Consider the following 18,794-nt stretch of genomic DNA (forward strand, 5'->3'; position numbering starts at 1 on the left):
TTTAAATACTGGTGAACTTCTAGCACAGCGTCAAACTGGTATCAAGCCAATCTCAGACCTATGTGAGAGACATATATTCAACTGTGCTACGTTTGTACTCCATAATTGTCAATTCATATTTCATGTTACAGGCACATTACAATTAATCATGGTCAGGTCATTTCATTCCCAAAATATTTAGAAAACATTAATAAACTTTAATAAATTAATAAATCTTATACAGCAACTGTAACAACTGACTTGTTTTGAATGTTTTAATTCTGACATAAAACCAGAACAATAACAAGAACATTTAACAATGCATAACAAAGCTTTACGCCTTAACATGTACAAAGACATAGGGTACCATTCTAAAAGAAATGTAGTAATAATGCATGACTTAAAAAATCTGTTGAAACTGTCAAAATGGATGGGTTGCAACATGACTGTTTTGAAAGAGTTACAGTTCCAAATGAGACTTCTAGATTCATATCACCTCATAACTTGTTGTAAGGGGAATTAGGAACAGCAGGGTCACGGGTTGTCTCTGCAATTTGTACATCATCAGCCTCACAATTCTGAAATAAATAGTATTTGCAGCATAAACAAACTAAAATGAAATGTACATGGTTTCCCATGTGTGCAATGCATGTTATTACATACATCATCATCAGCTAAATGTGTGTCATCGCAAGACTTGAGACACAAGACAAGCTCTGCTGTGACAGCTCTTTCATGTCCTCAATAAACAAAAACACAAGAGACTGCTTGAAAAATATCCAAAAACTATATTTTCATAATCTTCTATTTATTTACATGTCCCATCAGTCAAAACCTTATTTTATGAATCTAATATCTTAATGTGGTGTGGTATGGTATCCACGAATAATTATTATTTATTAAATATTAAATCATAACACTCTGGACTAAAAAGCAGCCGCTGGCTTACACTGGTCACATTAACGAGTGTGTCTAAACAACCGATTTTACTTCCAAGTTTTAAGCAAGCATGCAAAGATAAAACAATACACCTTTACAAGGCTAGTTAACTGAAATGAAACGATCAACCGCACATACCTCTGCTGGACCGTGAGTGACTTGAACTGTGGTCTCGCGCTGATGACGTAACATCCAGGTAGGCACGCCCACAGCGGGTTATGATTGGTCGATCGACAGGCTCAAATCTGACTGGCTAAAGAGTACGAGTGTTCCACGTGGGAGGAGTTCGCTGGCAAGAAATTCGAGAAGCTACTCACTGCAGAGTAAATGGGTGGAGCTTACGTCTCGCTCCTCCTTGCTAGACGTCCAGCGAGACATAGAGAAAATGTAATTTGTGCCTAATGATTGGAGCTAGAATATCCAACCACACCCTAACCTTACCCACAACTCTCCCTCCACCCCATTAGATGTCCAGAGAGGTGGAGATGGAAGTCATCTGACTCTGCAGTGAGTACCACTTGAGAAATTCTCAAAAATACACACACAAATCCAAGGCGATTCACACATTCACAGTCCATGATGAACTAGTGAATTTTAAACATTCAAAATTTTTGTACACAGTTGTACATCTGTGAATTGGGTTTTGCATTTTTGAAACGTATTTTATTAATATTTATTCTTATTTTGTGCATGTGAATTGATTTTTGTGAATATATATATTTTTGTCGTGCAGGTGAATTGGGTTTCATGCATGTGAATTGGGATATGCATGTGTGCATCGTGTCTTTTGCGTGAATTATTATTGAGTCTAATCTGCTTCCATAGTTTTGGAGAGCAGCACAACAGCTGCACAAAAACCCTCCGCCGTGATGCTGCGCTACTTCCCGTAGCTGCACAGCCGACACAAACGAATGAATTAACGCCGAAGTGAGACACACAGCTGACTTCAGGAGTTGTTATGCTATTGAAGGTAATTCTGAAACATTATTTCTAAAGATGTGTTGCTGATTGGAGTCCCCGTTTGGGTTTGTTTCCAATTTAGCTATATCTAGCTAACGTTACACTAGTTAGCCTCTGTTTGTTCATATGCAGAGAATATTATATAAAATCGTTATTATTCTTAAAATGTGTGCACAGTGTTTCCTAAATATCAGTTTATATAACCCATATACACGTGTTAATTAAGATAGAAATCTTTTAGAATGCTGCACCTTCAGCAGCCTGTGGCTAATGCTGTTAGCAAGTCAGGTTTGCTATGGGAAAATATTAACGTTACCTCTTTAGTAAGCGGATGCATTGGATGCTTATCACTTTTTTTTAAAGTATATGACTAACATGATCTTTCATGTTATATCTCTGTGGAGGCCGCGTTTTAGAATATTGATGAGTTTAATTGGGTCATTAGCATAGCACAGAGCTAGTTGTTTATTAGCTTGGGCGCTTTGTTGCATTTCTACTTCCTATTTCATTTGACATGCACAATATCGTATAAATATGAAAATTAAACATTATTAGACTTGTTTCTTTTCTAATTAGCGTTGAAGTGTGTGTGTGTAACAGGTGGGTTTTGGTCTTGTAAGGAGCTAGTAGTTATCAAGTTACGTTTGTTTTGACAGTTCCAATTAGCCAGGTCATTTAGCTGCCTGTTTATTTTTACTTTTATGTTAATTGTATGTTTGTATATAAATAAACACATTTGTGACCATTTTTACATTTTAAACTTTTACATGGTAATGTATCAAAGTTCTCACTACAATATTTATCTGCAAAAACATTGATAATATTAAATGTCAGCATATTAGAGTGATTCATAGATTTATAGTACATTTTTAATCTTTAAGGGGAAATTTTCTTGCAAGACAGCAGCAACAATACACAATATCCAGCAAATGCTATATAGGCCTAGTTTTCGCATATGCACATTATACGTATTATATCTCTCAGAAAATAAACAGGTGTAAACTGTGTTCTTGTTTGGATTGTAAACCGGCTAAATCATGACATGCAAACATTTTTGTCTTGTTCTATAAATCTGATTATGTATTTGTCCCCCACAATGGTCTAGGGATGCCCAAAGAGAAATATGACCCGCCTGATTCCAGGCGGATGTACACTATCATGTCCAGTGAGGAGGCAAACAGTGGGAAAAAATCCATCTGGGATGGGCTTGAAATAATTGGTATGTCTCGAAGTAAACCCTTTGATAGATATCTCAACTTCAGATCACTTCTGCAAAGAAACTGAAACATACTAAAGAAAGAGATTTTTATTAATATTTGTTTATGTCTCAGGTAATGTTCGGAGTCTCAGCTCGGGCCTTTGGTCGCTCACGCACCTCACTGCTCTGCACCTCAGTGACAACTCCCTGTCACGCATCCCACCTGAAATGGCCAAGCTGCACAACCTTGTGTTCTTGGACCTGTCGTCCAATAAGATCAGGAGCCTGCCAGCAGAGCTTGGCAACATGGTGTCTCTCAGGTGAGCTACTTGGAGAAAAATCTGCATTATTCTTTCCATGGATCATTTGTTCCATTTAATGTGTTTGCAAAACAGGGGGGAAAAATGAAAAAAGGTCCTTAATGTTCTCATGAGCACACTTGATGAAAGTAGATCACTCCCGACAGGGTTTCCACGGTCATGGAAATGTCAGGGAATTTTAAAGTTGTGATTTCCAGGCCTTATCTCAATGTAACAAATGTCAATAAAAGGTTTTAACTATTATCACCTAGAAATCGCTTTATGTTAGTTCAATCATCATAAAATGATTTGTTAACTTTTTTTTTAAATGAAGTTTCATTGATAACATTAGGCACTGTTTGTAATGACCATTAGTTTTGCATTATCACCTAGAAATCGCTTTATGTTAGTTCAATCATCATAAAATGATTTGTTAACTTTTTTTTAAATGAAGTTTCATTGATAACATTAGGCACTGTTTGTAATGACCATTAGTTTTGAGCAGATGTATTTGTGATTTTAATTTGATTACTTTTTTTAATCTCCTTTTCTAACATATTTATTTGTTTCCTTCTGTTATTGTATCTTGCTGTATTCTATTTTTATTACGTTTTTGAAATTTTGCAGCACATTGGAACACACTGTGCTTTTTAAAATATATTTTGATTTTATTTTAACTAAATTAGTAAATATGAACAGCATTTATTAATTGTAGTTAATTTCAAAAATGTTCTGACATTTTTAAAATTAAGTGTTGTGTTGGATGTAAAATGTTCCAAATATAATGTGCTGGAAAAATAGTGTTAATTATTTAAAAAAAAGTCCCTATTTAGTCATCACAAATGACATGAAAATTGTGATAATGCACTGGTCAAAAGATTTTATTGAGGTTTTTTTTCTTGTAAGCATCAAACACACAGCTGATTGGTGTATTGTTAGTTAACATTTGTTTCATGGTTTCCAACAGGGAACTGCTTTTAAATAACAACCAGTTGCGGGTTCTGCCATTCGAATTGGGGAAATTGTTTCAGTTACAAACACTGGGGTTAAAAGGTGAGTGGTCAGTGTTCTGGTGATTGAGATCCTCAATGTGTAGACAATGTTTCCTACTGATTTTTTTGTGTGTATCTCTACAGGCAATCCACTCACTCAAGAAATTATGAGCCTCTACCAGGAGCCAGATGGTACCCGGCGACTGCTAAGCTACCTTTTGGACAATCTTAACGGTGCTATCAAGCGCAGTAGGTATCACATGCCAATTAACTGTTTAGGATTTGTCCATCTCTGTTTTTTTTTTCTATAGTGTCATGGACTGTTGTCCAAGGTTAATAATATTCACTGTTAGTGCAGAGCGATTTATCAAATATTAATAGTATGTTGTTAAAGATTTTTGTGGTGACTTAATGCAAAATGTCCCAAGGACTGTGTCATTTGACTATTCAAATTATTAACTTGAAATACATATGCTTTGCCTTCTCAGTCCCAACAGAGCCACCTCCGTCCAGGTCCTGGATTGTGCTGCAGGAGCCTGAGAGAACAAGACCAACAGGTAGATGTTCTTTGAAAATATTGGAACATAATTCAAAATCTAGGTACACTTTGCCTGATCTTTCTTTTTCCTCTTTGCTTCACCAGCCCTGTTAACTGTAATGTGCTACAATGTGCTGTGTGCTAAGTACGCCACACGTCAGCTCTACGGCTACTGCCCATCCTGGGCCCTTAACTGGAGCTACAGGAAAAAGTCCATTATGCAGGAAATCCTCAGCTGCAATGTAGATATTATCAGCTTACAGGTAAAAAGAACTTATGTAAAATTTTTATTTTACAGCAAAATGTGCAGTAACCAATCACAGCAACATCTCAGACCAGCCAAAAATGCTTGCCAGCCTTTAAAGTGCTTTAAAACGTATCATAACTGTAATACGTTTAATGTAATTTTATATATATGTATTTTAAAATACTTATGATGGTTTCCCATAATAAGCCACTGATAACCTTTTGGTGTATTTGAGTATGCCTGTTTTAACAGATGAAGTGCTCTCCTTGTTGTTCCTTTTAAAGGTCACTTTTTATTTTTTATTTATTTATTTTTAGTTCAGTGATACACAACAGGTAGCCCTGAATAGTCAATGCATGTAATCCCCTACAGCATTGTTTGAGTCACTTAGTCTGCTGTGTCATGCACAGGAAGTGGAGACAGAGCAGTATTACAACTACTTCCTTGTGGAGCTGAGTAAACAGGGATATGATGGATTTTTCAGCCCAAAATCCCGGGCCAGAACCATGTCTGAATCGGACAGGAAACATGTAGATGGATGTGCAATATTCTACAAGACTGAAAAGTGAGTGAAGTAACACTCAAGGGTTGAGAAGTGTGGTGTCAGACTCTGTCTGGGAGGTTTAATTTAGTGTTGTTTTGAATGAATACGTGGAACCGGAATTATTATTTTTTTGTTTGTTTTTTTGCTGTTAGGTTCAGCATGGTGCAGAAACACACAGTAGAGTTTAACCAGCTGGCTATGGCCAATTCAGAGGGCTCAGAGGCTATGTTGAATCGGGTCATGACCAAGGACAACATTGGGGTGGCTGTGTTGCTGGAGCTAAACAAGGAGTTAATGGAGTTGTCATGTGAGTATTTGCACAATTCAAATTTGTTTTTCTATTGTGACATTATTTTCATGACAACTAAGCACCCTCCTGTCCTTAGTTTCTTTACCGTAAAACATTGCCATTAATTTGTACTGTATAATTATAAAAAAGGTTATACAAGAATGTACACTAGTGTTTGGGGAAAGTATGATGTTATTTTTAATTAATAAATTAATTACTTGGATAAATTAATTATTTTATTCAGCAAGGACACATTAAATTGATAAGTGAAATGAAAGATTTTTACTTTGAAAAAAAAAAAAGTTTAAAATAATAAAAAAAAATCCAAATCCGCTTTCCAAATTCTGAATTCAGCTTTGCCATCACAGGAATAAGTGACATAAAAAGAATTGTAATATTTCACAATATTACTGTTTTGGTAAAATAAATGCAGTCTTGGGATGCATTTCAAATGAGACTTCTTTCAAAAACATAGTACTGTATTTATTCAGTGAAGTTTACTGTATTGCAAAGTAAATCTAATGAAATCTTCACAAATAATGTGAATTGCAAAATATAAAAAAATTTGAAGTATTTCTGCATTGCAGTAATGTGTGTGTGTATCACAAATATAAGTTTTTCACACCATTTCCAAACAGCTGTGTAATTTATTGTAATATGCGTAATTTATAGTGTATTTCGCTAACGTAAGTGAAGGCTACATTATGCTCATCCAGTCAGATTTTATGTCTTTAATGTCTTTGTTTAAATGTCTTTATAAAACATTCTTTTCTATCTTTCTACAGCAGGTAAGTCTATCCATGCTATGGAGAAGCAGCTCCTACTAGTGGCTAATGCTCACATGCACTGGGACCCAGAATATTCTGACGTGAAGCTGGTACAGACCATGATGTTCCTGTCAGAGGTGAAGAATATCAGAGACAAAGCCTCCCGCAGTCTGAAGCTCTCCTCCGTGTCGGGAGAAACCAACAGCATCCCTTTGGTGCTTTGTGCCGACCTCAACTCACTTCCTGACTCGGGTAAGCCTTCTTAAAGTCACAGACATACGACGTGTCTTGTTTTCAATTTTGTCTTGATAGAGGTGCTTTTGAATCTATAAACTACTTTGTTGCTCATTGTGACACGCTCTTGGTCACCTCAGCAATGTGGAAAGCATGGACTGAATCATGCAATCCAGTCATAAAAATGGAATTTCCAGCTGAATGCTTATGCTGAATGTCACAGATTTTGGATAAATTGGAATGAATAAATTAAAAAAAGATTTAAATTAAAAAAAGATTTTTGTTAAAATTTAAAAAATTATCTTTTTTTGTGTGTGTTTGAAATTTAGACACACTTTTAATTACTAAACTTTAATTTAATCATTAAAACAGAATCCAGAAAAATTAAAACATAAAAAAAAAAAAATAATAATAAAAAAAACAGATTTCATTGGGCCCTATTTAGCAGAAAATTTGTTTTAAAGACAGGATTTTTTTGAAAATGTAAAACCTTTTTTTTTCTATAGAAGATCAAGCACTGATGAAACAAGAAGGCCAATGAGATTAATTCATTGGCCTTCATAATTCATAAAATCAGGTTGATTTTTGATTTTGTGTTGTCTTTGAACCATCTTTTTGATAGTATTGTCTCAGCTGCAGTAGATACAGGTATGTGTGCCAGTCATGTTTAATGAGTTTCAAATCTGATTGTAGGTGTAGTGGAGTACCTGAGCACAGGTGGGGTGGACTGCACACACAAAGACTTCAAGGAGCTGCGCTACAGTGACAGCCTGACCAACTTTAACTGCAACGGCAAAAATGGCACATCTAACGGGAGAATCACGCATGGTTTCAAGCTAAAGAGTGCCTACGAGAACGTGCTCATGCCTTACACCAATTACACTTTTGACTTCAGAGTAAGTACATTGAGCTCAAAGTGACAGCCATTGTTTAGAGTTTACAACTAGCCATGCCACTTTGGTACCAAGACAATTTTACAATATCAAATTTACAATAAGAATATTTCTACGTTATCAATAGTACCCATTTTTGTTCCTCAGTTGCTATGTCCAGTATTGCACTTATAGTTATGACAGAAAAATTACTTGACATTGCAAACATGTCACATTGTGGTTTTTCTTGTTCTGCCATATACCATAACATAACAGATGAACGGCAGAAAAAATGAAAACAGCTCTTGTTCTCTTGTTGTGTGATTCAGTGATGTATGCTCACAACTCCCTTTTTAAACCCAATTTAGGGTGTCATTGACTACATCTTCTACTCCAGACCACAACTGAACGTGCTGGGCGTCCTCGGGCCTTTGGACACAAACTGGCTCCTTGAGAACAATATCAGTGGTTGCCCACACCCTCACATCCCCTCAGATCACTTCTCCCTGTTTGCACAACTGGAGCTGGTCCTGCCTTATCCTCCCCTTCTCAATGGAGTCCACTTAGCTGGACACAGGTAGTGAGCCCTTTTGGCCACTGGTAGCTAAGAGGAGGGTAACTCGCTTGGTCACACATTCAAAGGAATTGCAGACTGTTTTAATTAATTTTATGATCAGACCTTAATACTTAAAAACCAGCCATTGTTGCAATTCTGATCTTGCAAATAAGCATTAACCTTTCTTCCTTTATGAATTTAGCCTCAATTTAAACATGTTCTTTGAAGTTATTTTTTCCACTTGGACTTGGTTGAATTTCATTTCATACACACTTACACAACTCACCTTTGGATGAGTGACCAATGTGTTTTACAGACCAAATTCATGAAGTAAATCAGTCCCAAACCGGGAAGGAGAGTGGAACCCCGAGAGCTTTTCCTCTTGTGCGGTGCTGGAACTCACTTTACATCGGTGCTTCATCTCCTGATGTTTTTATTCTCCCATCAATGGTGCAATATTCGGAACGTTTTAGACTTTCTAAGCGAGTGCACTGTTACACAATGTTTCTAACAAGCTTAGACAACATAAAAAGTACTTATTTGTCTTTTCTCTCTCCCCTTTAGGTGGGAGTTGGAAAGGTGTGAGCTTAATTGTGCTAAATGTAAACCAAATTATTTTAGATGTCTCTATTCAGCGGCACTGCTTTTTGCACACTATTGTTTTAACCCGTTCTCTTTGTTTCTTTGTACGACAGGCTATGTGAATAATTTAAACTGCGCTTGATCTCACTGTGGTTATAAACAGGAGGTTTTTATTAGAAAGGGAGGTTTTATATAAGACTAACCAGGGAGTCTTTTAACCAGCGATCTCACTTATTGGGTCGAAAAGGATTTCCCATACCTTTTCATCCTCTCATTACACACATCCTGGAAAGATCTGTAGCACTGTTCTTAAGGCTAGTAATGTTCAGACCTAGCCACAACCACCTTCTATATTGTATCAGAGGGGTTCTCCCAGGTCTTTGTACAAAATGTAATCAAATATATATATATATAAACGGACAGATTTAGGCTTGACCTGATTGTATATGAGCCACATGCAAGAATACCTTTTTAAAAAAATATTTTTATTTTTTTTCTATTTGTACGAAGAATAAATTATGATCCAAATTCAGAAAATTAAGTATTGTAAGCTAAATTTTTATCAAAATTAATCAAAACTTACCAGCTTGTATAAAAGACAAAGAGGTTGTTCCTGGTTCTCGCTGCCATACTTTTGCACTCATTGCTCATTTTGCACTCTTTTTTTACTATAGTAATTTATTTTCTTTTGTAAATGTCAGAGTACATGCTTTTCTTGTCCATCCAATCATTCATCTCAAGCTCGCTGTCGTATACATAAAGTGAGGGGAATCGCGAAGCTCCGTAACATGCCATCTGTCTATGTGAAGTCAAGTCAGTAACACTCCTGCCGTTCCTGTATATCATGCAACTGTGTATCTGTTTTGCAAACTCTTCAGTGAGCAACTCTCCAATCATTGGATGTTCAGTAGTTTCTTTTTAGATTGCACTATTCTATCATTGTATCTTTATGTTTCTAAGATCGAAGAGTCTTAAGAAATCAGGTATTAAGGATGTTTTGATCATTAGTTATCTAGTATATTTTTTTCACGAAGTGTTCATAATTTTTGAAACGACACCAAACAAGTCCAGACTGTGTATAATCTGGTATACTTAAATTTTCATATTCATATTATATGGCCATAATCTTTCCTGTGTAGTGCCAGTTTGATGTGTTCTTCTAAAGCCAATTGTAAGAGTTAGATTTTCCTCATCTGGTATTTCCGTGTGGGATTTTAATTTTTGAAACTATCTCCATAACCTTTAGTTCAGAGCCTTTGGACGAAATGATCATCTCTAAGACTTGTAAATGATGTCTGGCAGTGGTCTATTTGTAGTTAGGTGTTTAGCACTTAATGTATTTTGGTTCACTAAACTGAAGACATCACACGTTCAACATGTCACAGATCGGTTTCTTTCAACTATGCAGCAGTATTGCTTTTACGTCTTGCTATGTTGCAGCAGTAAGAACCAGAACAGTCTTTTGTTATTTGGGGCCTCTTCACAATATTCTTCAGCGTTTTGTTTTGTCTTAAGTGACCATGAATTGTTTATGGTATTATAGTAGAAATGAGATTAGTTTTTTTTTGTAAAGTGTGAATAAAATGTGTATTGAATATTTCCTTTCTACAAAACAAATGAATTGTTGTTTGTGTGTATATAGTGAATTCTCCTGCATTATTGGTGTCTATTTTTGTTTATTCACCTGTTTCACAATTTTTAACATTGATTATTGGGCCTGGAACATATTTGCTACTCTGACTGAATGGTAGAAGGATGCGAAGTTGGTGCCCTACAGATGGATAATGTTAAATCTGTAGAGCGTCCTGCTTGTTAGTAGACTAGTTTTTGTGAAGTTTATTGTCGTGATGGTGAGCTGTTTGACACCAGGTTTTGTCGGAGATGGTGTCTTGCTTAAATTAAACTGTATGGTAAAGTGTATGACTTGATGTCGTGCATTTCAATCAGTGATGAGATTGATAAGATTGCTGCTTAAAGTGCTAGAAAGTAATATTGGTAATGGAAACGAAATTGTTTTCGGATTCATCTTTCCCAGACAGAGACATAGCGTAAATAAAATAAAAAAATCGTAATTTTAGTAGTACACATCCAACATCCATTCTTAAACTAATGAGAAACTGGAATTAGTGGATCAAGTCTTTCTTTACTGTCCTTCCATCTTTTATTTTTCATCACCTCTCTTGCTTGCTTTCTGCTCTACCCTTTATATTATAACTTTTCCAGCCTTGGTTTTTTAATACTGAAAACCTGCTGCAATAAAATTGATAGATTAGCTGGACCTTTTTGTTTTTTACCGCAGAACACTTATGACCTTTGTAGTAGTTTCTTTGTGACTACCATTTTACATACCGTCATGAGCCATCATGTAGTACATGGGATCAACTCTTGTTTACCATTCAAGATAAAGCCAGCAGAGATACACATCCATAATTAAAAAAAAAAAAAAAATTTTTTTTGCGATATTCAATTAATGTTTAATAAAATCCAAAAAAGGCAGCTCTTAAAACAAATCTCTGGAAAAGAATGGTAAACAACTATTTTCTGTCTGTTCTCTGTATTCGTAGTTCTAGAGATCTGTACATAGAGGTTCCTTTACACTAATGTATTTTCCTATCTATGGTTGATAATAAATTCTTTCTGCTTCATGACCTGTTGTAATTTCTTTTAACGTGTAGGAACGTTTTAGATAACTCTGCCACTTTTGAGTCTTTGTGGAATTGCAAAATGCAGTGTGCTACTTATAGCTCAGGCCACTTTCATTCACTTAAAGCTTTAACAGTGTTTATTTGCAGCACTTTCATATTGTTTTCTTCTCCTTATGATGCTTAATGAGATATTATCCACAAGGTGGTGCCATGTGAACAGAAAGACCACAGCAGGCCACACAGCTGAGAACACAAAATAGATCTTGGGCTTTAACAACTAAATGGCTCTAAGCAACACTTGAATGTAATCAGTGTCCCTTCATGTGATTTTACATTTGTTTTAGTAAAATGTTAGAGAGAATTATTTAATGACTATTTTAGTTAATTTGTGCAAAATGATAATGTCAGACTGTAACAGACTAAACCAAATTTTAAATGTATCAGTTTCCCCCCCCAAAAACATTTTTTTTTTTAGTAATTTAAACATTGATTGAACATTTATTAGCATAGACAAAACATGGAATTCTTCTGAAAATCTAGGCCTCTGAAATAATAGCATATGAGAATATTAAAGGAGTACCTGTTTTGTAAAAGTACAGTGTGAATTCGTTTTTAGAGGCTTTTAATTTTTTTTCACTTTTAGAGACCGTTTACATTAATGCAATTAATGTAATTGCATTAGCTATTTTTATACCAATAAAAAAAAAAAGATCTACATGTATAAAATGAAAATGATTTTGTCATACGTTGCTACATTGTTGCGCACACATTAATATCTAAGATATATTTAAATAAAAAATGAATAAAGTGAAAAGTGTGTGTGTATATAATGTAAATATTGTTCACACTGGCAAATTGCATATGTATATGTAAAGTCACTTTGTGGAAAAAGCATCTGCTAAATTCATAAATGTAAATATATATAATACGAGTAATCTAATTAACCTAGTATCAGCATTGTTGTTTAAAATGTTCTATTTATATATATATATATATTTTTAAAAGCATTGTTGGTTCATTATGAGTTGTTGTTTGCGTGTTGATAGAATGAAAAACTTTCTTGGTCTTGGATGTTTTTGTCAGAAATTGAGTTGCTAAGATTTACACCAGCCTAGGCAGTGCTTTCTGCTATCCTTTCAGATGCACAGTTTTTTTTTTACTCATCCGTGGCAGTTTCACAGCATTGAAAATGAACTGTAGGCTAACTTTTTCCAAGCAGCTTTCTATGCTATTCTTCTCTTGCTTCGGCAGCGATATGTCTGCACAATAGAAATAGAGTAGTCTGCTGATGGAAAGGTGACTCTTTACCTGCTTGAAACCAGTAGAGGTCAAGTTAGTTAAATCATAAAATCAAATGGACCCCCAGCTTAGCTCATGCCTGATCTGACCCACAGCACCATGTGAATTGGGACGCTTGTGAGCATATAATAACCCTGAATTACATACAATTAAACTGCCCTGACAGCAGCTTAATAATCATGAAGGTTAAACAGAAAATCAGACATCATATCTAGCAAAGTATATGATGAACACAAAGTTCTCATGGGAAATCACTTGTTTAACTCAAAATTGACTGCAATTAAACTCTGCAAATGAAGCTCAGTGCTGTTGTAATTTTCATGATTGTTGGAGCCAACCAAAATCCACTCTCTTTATAAATGGCCAAGTAAAGGCATGTGATAGTTGATGCTTTCATTTCTTCTTGCAGACTTGTACGTCTTCTGTTTTGGCTGTGCTCTCCCAGGTCTTTCATCTCACAGCAGTAGATGGATGGAGAGTCCAGTGTTTGTCAGTGGGCCTGCTGGTTATTGCACTGACGTGGCAGAGTTCAAAATCTCGCTAAGTGTTAGCAGATGTGTCACGCTCGTTAGCATCCTTTCTCTTTCCTGGGATTACGACAACGCTATTGCACCTGACCACAGTTCATGCAAGGCTTGTGGAAAACACGACTGACTTGCTTTATATGTGATTTACTGGTCTTAAAGAGCTGCTTCAGACATAAAGCAAACAGCAAACAAATCCAGGAGGAATGAGAAGCCAAAACTAACTTAGCTTATTTTAGAAACTAGCTAATTCACACTACTGTTCAAAAGTTGTATTGAGTTTTTAAATAAATTAATAATATTTTTAGTTAGAAAGGATGCATTAAACTGATCAATGACAGTAAAGACATTCATAATGTTAAAAAATGAATCCTTGTCTCTTGACCAATAAATCAGCATATTAGAATGATTTCTAAAGGATCATGTGACACTGAAGACTGGAGTAATGGCTGCTGAAAATTCAGCTTTGCCCATATACATTTTAACATATATTAAAATAGAAAACCATTATTTTAAATTGAAATATTTCACAATATTACTGTTTTAACTGTATTTTTTAAATCAAATAAAGGCAAACTAGGTATATTAAGAAGGCTTTTTAATTGAATCCTACTGAATCTAAACTTTTCAAACATTCTATGATTAAATATCTTTTGAAATTGTTTTCTGTTTTTTTTCTAGTCTTCCCATTTTATTTTATTTTGTTTTATGTTGTGTTGTGTTTTGTTTTGTCTTATGTTATGTTATTTCATTTTATTTTATGTTATTTTATTTTATTATTATTTTTGCTTTACACAAATTACTTGCGCATATCCACGGAACCAGATGTTATATTCCTTGCAGATTTATGATTACTTATACAAATGTTTGTTTTTTTCTCCAAACAATATTTAAGAAATTGTATATATTTGTTCACTGTACCTTTATACAAAGTGTCTGAAAATACTACTGAACTTTTAGTTCACTAGTATTCACCTGAAATGAACTATAGCTGCAATATTGTAATGAGCATCTCTAGGGTCACAAATGGCATTTGTCAGTGATGCTAATAAATTTTAGGCAGATGAAAAGGTCTTATTTTTAATTATCAGTGTTGAGGATGCTGCCTTTCTCATGATGGCACTGGTATGCCGTTGTCTTGGTAAGGAGGGCCACCTGAACTTTCAGGGATTAGCCGTTGTCAAGGGTGAGCCAGGCAGACTTGCTCTCCACAGCAACCATGAAATTAGATGTGAAATACAAGGGTTTAGGTAGCCTTGACGACCACAAACAACAGCTGAGGCTTTAAGGGGCTTCCAGTGGCGCGACGCCTTTCCTCAGAGTGCTTAAATGTCTCATCTTCACCATGAGCCCCCTTCCATTTCTTCGATATGACAGATAAGAGGCCCAGCGGTGGTCTTCAAGCTCACCTACCATTAATTCATCTTTTGACTCATCACCATGTCATTTTTTTTCTGCCCATCCTCCTTAAAGTGAGAGTTCATCCAAAAATGAGAATTCTGTCATTTACTCACCCTCATGTGATTCTAAATCTAAACCCATAAGACTTTTGTTTATCTTCAAAACACAAATGAAGGTATTTTTAATGAAATCTTGAGAGATTTCTGTCCCTCCACTGACAGTCTATGCAACTACTTCAAAAAGCTTTAAAACGTTTGTAAAAGTAATTCATATAAATTGAGTCCAAATTTTCTGAAGAGACTGGCTTGCTTAGTGGTAAACAGATTTAAAGGGATAGTTCGCCCAAAAATGAAAATGACCCCATAATTTACTCACCCTCCGGTGTACATGACTTTCTTCTTTCAGACGAATCCAATCAGAGTTGTATTTAAAAATGTCCTTTATAATGGCAGTGAATGGCTGTTATTTTTCAATAGTCCAAAAGAAGTCCAATAAAGCGCATCAATCCATAATAAAGAAAAAGCCTCACATGGATCCGGGGGGTGAATAAAGGCCTTCTGTAGCGAATCGATGCGTTTTTGAAAGAAAAATATCCATATTTAAAATGTTATAAATGGTAATCTCTAGCTTCTGCTAAATGTTGTATGCGAGTTCACAATTTAATGCTGTTCTGGCAGATGACGTATGCTAATATAGAATATGCTAGTCTCGTGAGAACCAACATTTGTTCAGAGGGGCAAAGGAAGCAAAGTTTCCTTATTTTAGCAAAGGAAAACCAGTCTCCTCTTGGCTTATCGAAATCCTCCGACATTTTTCCTTACAAATCATCGGTTTGTACTTCGTGACCTGTGTTTTGTTTTGCTCTCTCCTCTGCACTTCCGCGTTCATCACTTCTCAACGGAACTTATGCTACGGCAACGTCCTTCATCATCCGCCTAGAATGGCGTTCTATTGTGAACTTTTTTACTGTTTATAAAATTTTAAATATACAAAAACGAATCGATTTGCTACAGGAGGCCTTCATTCACCCCCTGGAACCGTGTGAGGCACTTTTTATTATGGATGGATGCGCTTTATTGGACTTCTTTTGGACTATAAAAAAATAAAAGCCATTCACTGCCATTATAAAGTTTGGAAGAGCCAGGACGTTTTTAAATATAACTCCAATTGGATTCATCTGAAAGAAGAAAGTGATATACACCTAGGATGGCTCGAGGGTGAGTAAATCATGGGGTAATTTTCATTTTTAGGTGAACTATCCCTTTAATTTACGCTTTTATTCACCTATTTACATTGATCAGTAAACATAAACAGAAGCTCAACCATACTTGCTTAATGCACAAGAACAAACCTCATTGGTTCTTACAGAAGCTCAAACATGCTGCGTAACACGAGAATGAACCTCATGGGTTCTCATACATCAAGCATGCTTGGGCTTCCATTTGCAAAAACTGATGTGTGTGCGGATTAATGTTTATATGTGAATAAATGCCTAAATTAAAGGCCTGTTCACACCAAGGACGATAGCTATAAAGATAACGATAAAGATATAGTTCTAAAAATATTTCTTAATATTAAAGAATAGTCCAAACCACAGCTCTAACGATGAAGGCACAGAGAAACAATATCATTAGAATCACTTTCAGAACGATTTCTTCCAGCTGATGAACAATAAAAACATTGACACCCAATCAGAATCAATCCTGCTATAACAAGCTCAAGAATTTAAAGCGGCAGATGTGCACTTAGAATAGATATCATCCGCTGGTGTGGATGCTAATATCTTTATAGTTATCGTTCTTAAATCTGTTAACGCAATCAGGTCTCATCAGAAAATTTGGACTAAAACACTCAATTGACCCTTTGCAAATAGCTTGATTGACATGCGATCTGACCAGTCATAACACAGAATCTGCCATTTTGTCTGACAAACAAATTAACAGACTAAACCAAATTTTAAATGTATCAGTTTCCCCCCCCAAAAACATTTTTTTTTTTAGTAATTTAAACATTGATTGAACATTTATTAGCATAGACAAAACATGGAATTCTTCTGAAAATCTAGGCCTCTGAAATAATAGCATATGAGAATATTAAAGGAGTACCTGTTTTGTAAAAGTACAGTGTGAATTCGTTTTTAGAGGCTTTTAATTTTTTTTCACTTTTAGAGACCGTTTACATTAATGCAATTAATGTAATTGCATTAGCTATTTTTATACCAATAAAAAAAAAAAGATCTACATGTATAAAATGAAAATGATTTTGTCATACGTTGCTACATTGTTGCGCACACATTAATATCTAAGATATATTTAAATAAAAAATGAATAAAGTGAAAAGTGTGTGTGTATATAATGTAAATATTGTTCACACTGGCAAATTGCATATGTATATGTAAAGTCACTTTGTGGAAAAAGCATCTGCTAAATTCATAAATGTAAATATATATAATACGAGTAATCTAATTAACCTAGTATCAGCATTGTTGTTTAAAATGTTCTATTTATATATATATATATATTTTTAAAAGCATTGTTGGTTCATTATGAGTTGTTGTTTGCGTGTTGATAGAATGAAAAACTTTCTTGGTCTTGGATGTTTTTGTCAGAAATTGAGTTGCTAAGATTTACAACAGCCTAGGGTGGCAGTGCTTTCTGTTATCCTTCAGACGCACACTTTTTTATTATTCATCCGTGGCAGTTTCACAGCATTGAAAATGAACTGTGGCCTAACTTTTTCCAAGCAGCTTTCTGTGCTGTTCTTCTTCGCATCCTCTCACTTCAGCAGCGAACTGTCTACACAATAGAAATGAGTAGTCTGCTAATGAAAAGGTGTCTCTGCTTGAAACCAGTTCAGGTCAAGTTAGTTATATAACAAAATCAAATGGACCCCCAGCTTAGCTCATGCCTGATCTGACCCACAGCACCATGTGAATTGGGACGCTTGTGAGCATATAATAACCCTGAATTACATACAATTAAACTGCCCTGACAGCAGCTTAATAATCATGAAGGTTAAACAGAAAATCAGACATCATATCTAGCAAAGTATATGATGAACACAAAGTTCTCATGGGAAATCACTTGTTTAACTCAAAATTGACTGCAATTAAACTCTGCAAATGAAGCTCAGTGCTGTTGTAATTTTCATGATTGTTGGAGCCAACCAAAATCCACTCTCTTTATAAATGGCCAAGTAAAGGCATGTGATAGTTGATGCTTTCATTTCTTCTTGCAGACTTGTACGTCTTCTGTTTTGGCTGTGCTCTCCCAGGTCTTTCATCTCACAGCAGTAGATGGATGGAGAGTCCAGTGTTTGTCAGTGGGCCTGCTGGTTATTGCACTGACGTGGCAGAGTTCAAAATCTCGCTAAGTGTTAGCAGATGTGTCACGCTCGTTAGCATCCTTTCTCTTTCCTGGGATTACGACAACGCTATTGCACCTGACCACAGTTCATGCAAGGCTTGTGGAAAACACGACTGACTTGCTTTATATGTGATTTACTGGTCTTAAAGAGCTGCTTCAGACATAAAGCAAACAGCAAACAAATCCAGGAGGAATGAGAAGCCAAAACTAACTTAGCTTATTTTAGAAACTAGCTAATTCACACTACTGTTCAAAAGTTGTATTGAGTTTTTAAATAAATTAATAATATTTTTAGTTAGAAAGGATGCATTAAACTGATCAATGACAGTAAAGACATTCATAATGTTAAAAAATGAATCCTTGTCTCTTGACCAATAAATCAGCATATTAGAATGATTTCTAAAGGATCATGTGACACTGAAGACTGGAGTAATGGCTGCTGAAAATTCAGCTTTGCCCATATACATTTTAACATATATTAAAATAGAAAACCATTATTTTAAATTGAAATATTTCACAATATTACTGTTTTAACTGTATTTTTTAAATCAAATAAAGGCAAAC

At 35.3% G+C, this 18,794-nt stretch overlaps 1 protein-coding gene across 2 annotated transcripts; it reads left to right on the forward strand.

The window, feature by feature from the left end:
- The first annotated feature begins 1,756 nt into the window (after positions 1-1,756).
- On the forward strand, positions 1,757-8,457 carry LOC107756457 (CCR4-NOT transcription complex subunit 6-like). Of its 2 annotated transcripts, none has more exons than XM_016573562.1 (12): positions 1,757-1,888; positions 2,976-3,097; positions 3,210-3,396; positions 4,343-4,428; positions 4,512-4,616; positions 4,856-4,924; positions 5,011-5,168; positions 5,563-5,717; positions 5,849-6,003; positions 6,771-7,004; positions 7,680-7,882; positions 8,227-8,457. In XM_016573562.1, exons 2-12 carry the CDS (start codon positions 2,986-2,988, stop codon positions 8,437-8,439), a joined length of 1,677 nt encoding a protein of 558 aa, XP_016429048.1. In that variant the 5' UTR covers positions 1,757-1,888; positions 2,976-2,985; the 3' UTR covers positions 8,440-8,457. The 2 variants fall into 2 exon arrangements, with proteins under 2 accessions (XP_016429048.1, XP_016429049.1); XM_016573563.1 differs by having other exon boundaries at positions 2,984-3,097.
- The last annotated feature ends 10,337 nt before the right edge of the window (positions 8,458-18,794 follow it).

The sequence above is a fragment of the Sinocyclocheilus rhinocerous genome, unplaced genomic scaffold (assembly GCF_001515625.1).
Source record: "Sinocyclocheilus rhinocerous isolate Xijiao unplaced genomic scaffold, SAMN03320098_v1.1 scaffold111, whole genome shotgun sequence".
In the NCBI taxonomy this organism is placed as follows: Eukaryota; Metazoa; Chordata; class Actinopteri; order Cypriniformes; family Cyprinidae; genus Sinocyclocheilus; species Sinocyclocheilus rhinocerous.